The sequence below is a fragment of the Hippopotamus amphibius genome, chromosome 3 (genome assembly GCF_030028045.1).
Source record: "Hippopotamus amphibius kiboko isolate mHipAmp2 chromosome 3, mHipAmp2.hap2, whole genome shotgun sequence".
NCBI classification, from domain to species: Eukaryota; Metazoa; Chordata; class Mammalia; order Artiodactyla; family Hippopotamidae; genus Hippopotamus; species Hippopotamus amphibius.
In genome coordinates, this window is record NC_080188.1 from 134,154,353 (window position 1) to 134,163,712 (window position 9,360).

The 9,360-nt window shown below is 37.9% G+C and overlaps 1 protein-coding gene across 8 annotated transcripts in view; it reads left to right on the plus strand.

Moving 5' to 3' along the window:
- The window catches only part of UAP1 (UDP-N-acetylglucosamine pyrophosphorylase 1), a 33,558-nt gene extending 24,497 nt beyond the window's left edge, over positions 1–9,061 (plus strand). For 3 of the 8 annotated variants that reach the window (XM_057728101.1, XM_057728102.1, XM_057728103.1), the window contains exons 7-12: positions 1,300–1,440; positions 1,601–1,639; positions 2,544–2,732; positions 3,837–3,887; positions 7,672–7,738; positions 8,483–9,061. In XM_057728101.1, the coding sequence (XP_057584084.1) occupies positions 1,300–1,440; positions 1,601–1,639; positions 2,544–2,732; positions 3,837–3,887; positions 7,672–7,738; positions 8,483–8,575 (580 nt within the window). In that variant the 3' untranslated portion in view covers positions 8,576–9,061. The remainder of the gene's footprint in view (positions 1–1,299; positions 1,441–1,600; positions 1,640–2,543; positions 2,733–3,836; positions 3,888–7,671; positions 7,739–8,482) is intronic. The other 5 variants (XM_057728104.1, XM_057728107.1, XM_057728108.1 and 2 more) reach the window with 3 other exon arrangements.
- The last annotated feature ends 299 nt before the right edge of the window (positions 9,062–9,360 follow it).

Genomic DNA, 9,360 nt, shown 5'->3' on the forward strand with positions numbered 1-9,360 from the left:
AGGATCAGCTTTATCAAATGGAAGTTTACCTGACACTGTAGTTGTTTTTAGTAAGACACATTATCGGGTGCAAATTTATAGTAGCCCATCCCCCCCAGTGCATTAACTGGAGTCCAAAGCAGTTCCCTCTTTTCTTCTCTTACTTCCTTCCCTCCAACTGTACTAGGTTCTGGTGAAGCAAAGAATAAGAAAGGGAATACCCTCTCTCTACCACAGTTGGAAACCTTAAAAAATACACATGTCTACCCTACATCTACTGAATGAGAACATCTGGAGGTTGATGCAGACATCTGTGTTTTTAAAAAGCTGCCACACCATTTCATTTAGCTGGTTCTCAGACTAGCATTTAGGAACTAGCACATTAGAAAGTAAAGAAAAAAGAACTTGAGACAAGGATGGAAATCCTTGTTGGCATAGTAGTGCCAACTAAGGATAAAATAAGAGCTATTTTATCCCACCAGATTTTTATTTTTATTTTTTTTATTTTTTAATTTTTTTCCCAAAATGTTAAGATTTTATTTACAAAGCTTTTTTGTTGTACAGAATGTAAAAATGCTGTTAGTAACTGATAGCCACAGATAGTTGACTCACCAATCATAGCTATCCACACTACAGCAAAAGTCTTATGTGAAAACCTAACAATGCTTACAGTTTTGTAGGGGTGAAGTCCCCAAGCTTGGTGGTGGATTTCCAAGAGGGACTAAATGGAGGAGGGTGGAATGTCACAGGAACTATTCTTTGGCTTTTTGCCCACCAGATTTTTAAATGAAGGACATTCTCAATATCTGATTCTTCACTTGATTGCTTTTAAAACATTTAAGATGACTGTCTTACTTGTTAAAAAGTCACTCAGCTTTCCTTCAGAATTTCAACTCCAGTTCCAAAATATTTCCCATTCTGCTACGCTGTGCTTTTCGTAGCTGTGTTATTAATTCATCCATAGTAACTATAAATACTCATCTTTCCATCTATCACTTGACGGGGTCTCAGTTGGGAAAGTTGGGGGTAAGAGTGGAACATTTTATAAAAGACAGGGAAATTATGGGAGAGACGTGGTGTGAGCTGTGTGTGTGTATTTTGTTATTTTGGAGATCATTATTTGATTTTTTTTAAGTTAAGGAAATGAATAGGGAAATCTATTCATTTAATAATAAATATGAACTGAAGTTTAACAAATGCTCTTCCTTTTGAAAATCTTATTACTCATTGTTGGTGCATTTGCTCCTGAGTGTGATTAGCAGATTCTCTGGCATTTTAAATTTGGAAAGTAATTATGTCTTTTTTTTTTTTCCTACTTAGTATTTATGAACCTCAGTTGCAGCACCATGTGGCTCAAAAGAAGATTCCATATGTGGATTCCCAGGGGCAGCTAATTAAGCCAGACAAACCAAATGGAATAAAGATGGAGAAATTTGTCTTTGACATCTTCCAGTTTGCAAAGTATGTTTCGAATAGCATCAGTAAGATTAAGGATGTCTTGAAATGCTGCTTTTTACTCTTCTAGGCAGGACACTATTTTCAGAAAATAGTTGACAGTATACACGTCAGGTATGGCATTTTGATTGTGAGTGTATTGTTTAGATTCATTTTCATTCTCTAGTGTGAAACCACCAATCCAAGACTGTGGCTTGAGTTGCCTGTGAGTACTTTTTCAAAAATTTCAATTAGTTTATTTTCTGGCTCTCCTGCATAGTTGTTAAAGTCACTTATTTTGGCTGAGAGAAAAGGTTGAAAGAGAGAATTGGCCCATTTTGTGTTTAGAGTGTCTTACTGACCTATGAGTAAATGTTTCAATGAACATGTTTTTAGCTTACGTACGTCTCTGTTAAAGAGCACATTGATGTTGAGATTTGTGTCTCAGAATTTGACCAATGTGAAAATGTGGAAGTCATCTTCCCATATACATTTCATTTTTTGGTTTTTTTTAAAAGATTATTTATTTATTTATTTTATTTTTGGCTGTGTTGGGTCTTCATTGTTGCTCACAGCCTTTCTCTAGTTGCGGTGAGCGGGGGTGTTGGCTTCTCTTGTTGCGCAGCACAGGCTTTAGGCGTGAGGGCTCAGAAGTTGTGGCTCACAGGCTCTAGAGCACAGGCTCAGTAGTTGTGGTGCATGGCTTAGTTGCTCCGTGGCATGTTGGAATCTTCCTGCCAGGGATCAAACCAATGTCCCCTGCACTGGCAGGCAGATTCTTAACCTTTGCACCACCAGGGAAGCCCCCCCATATGCATTTCTAAATCATCCTTTTTGCCTATTTTTTTCCAGAATAGATACTAATATGATCTTTTTGTATTCAGATTTCTAATCTGACTTAAGATGAATTGTTTTATTGTTGGGGATGGAAATAATTTCTCAGTTTGCATAGAGAAGAGAATTTCAACTATTTCATCCGGGGTGATCATGATTTCTTTCAGCATTCATTTGAAATTGGATTAAGAGAGACTGTAATTGAAGAACAAAGGCTTAGCTACATAGAGAGGAGTCAGACGCTGTGTGTGCAGTTTTATTTCAAATAAAGCAATGTTTGTATGATTCCACTCTAGGAAGTTTGTGGTGTATGAAGTATTACGGGAAGATGAGTTTTCCCCGCTGAAGAATGCAGACAGTCAGAATGGGAAGGACAACCCTACTACTGCAAGGCACGCCTTGCTTTCCCTCCATCATTGCTGGGTCCTCAACGCAGGGGGCCACTTCATAGACGAAAATGGCTCTCGCCTCCCAGCAATTCCCCGGTAGGTCGATATCTTTTCTACTTTGTGTGGATGCTTCCTGGGCTTCTCCTCTTGGACTTCTTTCTCCTCTATCTCTGATCTATTTCTAAAACTTTTAAAACAGCAAAGTATTGATGTGGGCACTTCCTGATTTGAAGTAATGAAGGCTTGGCCCATTACAAAGAGAACAATAGCTTTGCTTCCCTTTAAAGAGGAATCTTCTAAAGCTCTTGTTTTTTTGGATGCCTCTCTACCCTGTCAGTGAAATGACTCCTACTGAATAATGGTCAGAAGGTAGTTCTTTTGGTGTGCCACATGGTTAAAGCCTGTCAGCGGCCACTGTACCACGGGGCAAGAGGATTATTACTGCTGCCCGTATATCTGTGGCCTCACTTAAGTGCTGTCTACAAGCCCCCACCCCCAAAAGACCTGCCACCCACAGGCTGCCTGTGAGACACAGGTGTACTTCAGTTCTCACCATGGCACTCTCAGATTGCTGTGGGAGGTGCCATGAAGGGATGTGCATGTTCCTTACATTCACTGATACTCAAGCTTTAGAAATGTTTTAGGATTTTAGAAGTTAAAAAAAAATAAGATCCTTGGAGCCATTCAAATATGAGATAAAGCACTTTTAATCTAAGTCTTATATTTTATGATAAAACCTCCATTGGCACCTAGAATTCCCCCTTTCTAAATCATTCGATGCTTCTGTACTTTTGTGCAAATCCTTCTGCCATATAATTTATATTCTTAAGGGATAAAAAGACTGCATGCACAAAAGTGCTAGAATGCCTTGGTAAATGTCAGAACATTGGGCATTGGAACTTATGGTCCATAACTGTGTTTTTACAAGAAGGAGCGGTGTAGACTGTCACACAGTCCAAGGCTACTTTCAGGCTCTGTCTTGTCAACAAGCTTGCTCTGTGGCATGTCAGATTGTCCTCATGCTTCATCTTTGACCATTGAGGTTTTTTTGTTTGTTTGTTTCCCTCTCAGATCTCCTTTGCCAAGTTTATAATTTACCATAAATACATGCCTTTCAGTCAAGTATATTTTGCAGTTTCACTTCATTTTTATTGTTTGGTTTGTTTCCATTCCCATTAATGCTTATTTATTCCTACATAGCCGTGCTACAAATGGAAAGTCAGAGACCATCACAGCTGATGTCAATCACAAGTAAATATACCAGCCTGCTTGCAGTGCATGGTGATGGGGCTGTGCTTCCCTCCATACTAACTGGCATTGTAGTTTAGTGCTGTCTTCCCTTTGGTGGTCTGGCTGGGGGGTGGATGGTTGAAGCTTTGGTGGGGGTACTGCTTACTTGATGGCAAGTATCTGTCTGGATGACACTAACTCAGAATCTCAGTGCATGCTGGAATTGGGGAGCATGCTTTTCTAAAGAATCTGACCATAGGTATTTGAGCCTGTAGTGACAAGTTTACAAGTAAAAGATAAAATCTAGAGCAGGCCAGGCAGAACAAATTTGGATCCCAGCGTACCCCTTTTAGCATAAGCATAAGCTAGATAAAAATAACATTCTGCAGATGTGTCTTATTGAATTGAACATATGCTGTCAGTATACAGGCTGACTCCTCCTGACATATTTGATGGCTCATAGCGTGGAGAAAACTGTTTGTTTTTTTTTTAATTTAGTCTCATAGTAACAGCTCCATTTTTGGTCTCTCTGTGTTAATTTTAGTCAGTTATTATCCTGTTCCTAAAGAAAGTATCTTTTTGTCTTAACAGTCGATCATTTTTAGCTAGAATTAGTACATATCCTCTCTTGTTTGGGTACTAACAGAGTTTGAAAAAGCCATTATCTTTATAGCTAAAGAGACAGCTTGATATTCTTGTTACACTTGAATGTAATTAGGTTTAGTTTGACTTTCAGGTTTTTTTATTTTATTTTATTTTATTTTATTTTTTGGGGGGTACACCAAGTTCAATCATCTGTTCTTTTTTTTATTTTTTTGGCACACGGGCTTAGTTGCTCCGTGGCATGTGGGATCTTCCTGGAGCTGGGACCGAACCCATGACCTCTGCATTGGCAGGCGGATTCTTAACCACTGCACCACCTAGGAAGCCCCTCAAGTTTTTAAGATAATGTGGGAAATGTGTACAGAGCCAAGGACCTGGAGATGGGAGTTATCTCAGAAATAGAGTAGCAGTGATGTCAGTTTCATCTGTATGTTTTTTCCTGCCTGTGCCACTCCTCCTTGCCCTGTAGAGACAAGTCCCTGTAGTGTCAGGGCAGACAGAGAAGTGGACTCACAGAGCTGACTAATTTCTTACAGCAGCCATAGGCGGCTGTTGCCCCTCATGCCATGGTAGCTGGGACACAGCACCCTGTCATTTTCTGTCCCATCCATCATTTTTAATATGTGGAAGCAAGCTGCTTTTACAACTAAAAAAATAAATTTTTGACCCTAGATTTCCTTCTTATTGAACCACAGCTTTTAACCTGTAAAGCAAAATAGCTTCTTAACTATACAACTGAAAACAACATCTAGCTATCTCAGTTAAGATACAAAAAGTTTTACACATTTTTTAGTTCTTGTTTGGGTTGTTTTATTTCACACTCCCACCACCCCCATTTACTTCATTTTAACCATTTGTTGAATAGTTACACTGAAATCAAAGTTTGGCCCCAGATGAAATCATGGACTTAGAAATAGGTCCTGCTGAAATTCTTAGCACTAAAGAATGCCCTCAGAGAGTAGAAAAAGATTACTTAAAAATGAGAGATGAAAAGAAAGTATTTTTTATAAAAGAGGGAAGAAACAGCTTGGAGATATTTGGAAAGAATGGAAGCAAGGATGCTGAATTTTGACAGAATGACATTTTTATTTTTTACCTTAACGCCTGCTCAACAGTATTAGCTACCTAAAGGATGCGTGACTAAAGAATGGGGGACAGCACTGTTTGGGCTAATTTGCCTATCTCCTGAGATTTTATATTTGGTGACGGTAGCTCCTGTCTTTTCTCCTCTCGGGCATCCAACTTTCTTAGTTTTTTTGGGTATCTTTTTGGTACTAGAAGGGAAGTTATATTTAGATTGGCTATGTATTCCTTGGGTTCAAAAACACCTTCAGTTCCTGGCACAACAAATCCTTTAGGGGTTCAGGTGGGACTGGGCTATATACATCTTATCAATGGAATGGGTCCTCATTTTCCCATTTGGTTTTAGAGGACTCCAAGCTGCCCCAGAGGCTCTGGACCAGATCTCTTGAGCTCTTTCGATAGAACGTGATATGTATCTACATCTCTGGCTGGAGAGATATGTGCTCCAGCTTTTAATTTGTCTTTTACCTGAATTAGCCTGTGATCCATCTGTGCTCATAGTTCATTTATTCATTCAGCCAACAAGCATTTGTAGGCCTGCACACAGACCTTCAGGCACTGTTAATCCCAGGTGCTGAGGTAGCTTACACAAGTCATTTCTTTTTTTCTTTTTTTTTTTTTTTCCCACAAGTCATTTCTTATAGCCTACTGGGGAATTCAAGATGCACATACATAAAAGTTCAGTAATATCATCAGGGAGTATGTGTTTATGTGTTAAATGTGTGTTACAAATGATTACCCTAGGAGGCAGTGATTTAGCACATGTCTAATAAGTTTATTTATTTTTTGTATAAATAAATGAATGAGAACAATCACTATGAAATGCAGTGGTCAAACGAAGGTTGGGGCTTGAGTTAAGTCTTGGAGGGTGGGCATGATTTGGGTAGTTAAAGGGACTGTAACTGAGAATGACTTGGAATAATCTACAGTGTGTGTGTCTGGCCTGGTTTGAGTGGGAAGCAGCAGGACAAGTGAGTTGGAGTAGGGTATAGAATGCCTTGAAGGCCCACTAAATGATTCTGTTTAGAGCGAGACTGGATGTGGCTAGTCTCAGAAGCCCCCTGATTTCATTGACTCCACCAAAGCTTCAGACTACATATTTGGTAAAACAAAGGAGAATTATGGTTTGAGGCTGCAAAAGACTAGGTTTTTGCATGCCCTGTATCTTACTGGTAAAATTCTTGAAGTGGTGAAAAACCTTGAAGTTAGTGACTTTAAACATATTAAAAGCATTATTTTTTGACTTTTATGTTATGTAATTTAGAAACTCAGGATTGCAGGTGGCTGTAAATGTTAGAACGTGACCTAGAGGAAGCAACTGGTGACTTTGGCTTGCCTTCACTTGGGTGCATTCTGCCTTAGCTCTTAAAAAAGGGACTTCAGTGAAAGTAACAGAGAAGCACCTTGAAACATTGAATAAATCAGCTCAGCTAATCTAGGAGATTTGGGTTGTACTGGGAAATAATTTAACAGACCTTTTTTAGTCCAATAGAATTTTCTGCAGTGAAGGGAATGTTCTATATCTGTGCTACCCAATTTGGTAGTCAATAGCCATTCATGGCTACTGAGCACTTGAAATGTGATTATTTTGACTGAGGGACTGAATTTTAAATTTTTAATTAATGTTTAAAATTTTAAAGTTTAAATAACCACATGTGGCTAGTGGCCACCATATTGGATAGTGCAGCTTAGAGTGTTGGTCAACATTAGTACCTAACATGTAAGGTTGTGGCAAGGATTAAAATGAAATACAAAGGATTCAAAGTGTCTAGCAGTGGGCCTGGAACACAGTGTATACTCAATAAATAATCCCTTTATGAAATTAAAATTTGGAAATGATAAAAAAATGATATGTACATTAGGGGATAAGTATATCAATGTTGGTGAAGTGCTTTGAAGAGCTACTGATAATTACCCCAAATAGTGTCTTTTGAACCATGATAATTTCATGTTAGCTTACTCCTCAGGGAATTTCGTGATCATGAGGGTAGGATCTGTTCTCTTTGTTTAGGAGAATTTTGTTATCTTCAGGTTTCTCAGAAGGAAGTTATGGTCTGTATTTTCACTCTGGCAAGTAACATAGGAAGCAGAATCTTTAACGTGTCTGATTTTTTCTTAGCTTGAAGGATGCCAATGATGTACCAATCCAGTGTGAAATATCTCCTCTTATCTCCTATGCTGGAGAAGTAAGTTTGCTTTTTGCTCTTATCCCTATTCTTTTAAAAGTACGATTGCGATATTGTTTTATGTTGAAGTAGAGTTGTCCTTAGAGAAGATACAACATTTCCCAATGGCCCTGCCCTGAGGAGCTTATTCTGGGAATGAGAAACCTTCTCTTTGAGAATTCCTGTTACAGTTTTGCATCTATCCCTTAGTTGCCATGGACAGAATATTTAATGTTTAGTCCATTTCACCTATACATTGAAATGCAATGGGCTTTTAAAATATAAGCCTTGTTTTTTAGGTAAATCATGTGTCTTTCTTTAGTGCGATATAATTTTTCCTTTCAGTGGGTCTATTTTGTTCATACGCTTAGTACTGTCACCTTTAAGACCGGGGGATGTAGGGGTCCCTTTATTTTAATATGTTAATATTTTTTTCTGGAGATCCTTATCAGATTGCTTATTAGTTCTAGCATCAGAAACAGCTACCTTGCTTAGAATGTTAACTCTATTGAGTGATGATTATGGGAAGAATGACTATCATCTATTAACTTTAAACATTTTATTATAGTCAGAGTAACTTTCCCTCTCTTTGTTGTTTGTTTTATGCGTTCATAAGTAGGTCATTAAGCCCAGTTTAAACAGTATACTGAGTAGATTTTTTATAGGCATTCATGCTTTTTATATCATTATTATAGCCATTAAGTCCAGCATTGCAAGACTAGTGTCCACCAATTTTCTCACTGTGTTTCATTTTAACCCTTTTAGGGACTAGAAAGTTATGTGGCAGATAAAGAATTCCATGCACCTTTAATCATTGATGAGAATGGAGTCCATGAGCTGGTGAAGAATGGTATATGAGCCAGATACCACGTTCCACCACAATAAGAATAGCTTTTATTTTTGATAGACCGACTGTGAACCTACAGGACCTCTTCTGGAATATTCAATTTTCAATATCCACAGGCTTTCATTTTGTTTGTTGAACTCTCGTAACTACTACATATTCCCCAAGATCCAGATGACTGAACTTTGGAAAGCATTTTTATGATTCTCAAATGATTGATGGTCTTATTTATATTTTTCAATTGTATACTTTTTTTTCCAAGTTAGGAAAACATTGGCCATCTAGGAAATTTCCTACAGCTTAAGTATAGTTAGGGTGTTCAACATCACTTTACTTGGAGCTGGAAGTGTTTGTTTTTGAAGTTGTACATAATAATAATACATCATTGTACATGTTGAAAGGTTTCTATGGTACTAAAAGTTTGTTTTATTTTATCAAAAATTAAATTTTTTTAAGAAAATGATTGGACAGTAAAATAAACTTTTCTTCTTGTCTCTGGAGTGTCATTTGTACCTTGAAGAAATTATTCCATTGGGAAAATATGAATCTTTGGAGAAACTTTGAGATAATGCAAAAAACCAAGTTGATACTTCTGTGACTCTGCAATCTTCTAGCTTTTTAATGAATATCTAACTTTGAACTTTATCCTACTATCACTTTATGATAGTGGCTCTCAGCCAGAGATGGTTTTACCCTCCACCAAGGGATATTTGGCAATGTCTAGACATTTTTTGTTGTCATGACTGAGAGGGTGGCATGGTAGTACTGGCATCCAATGAATAGAGACCAGGAATATTGC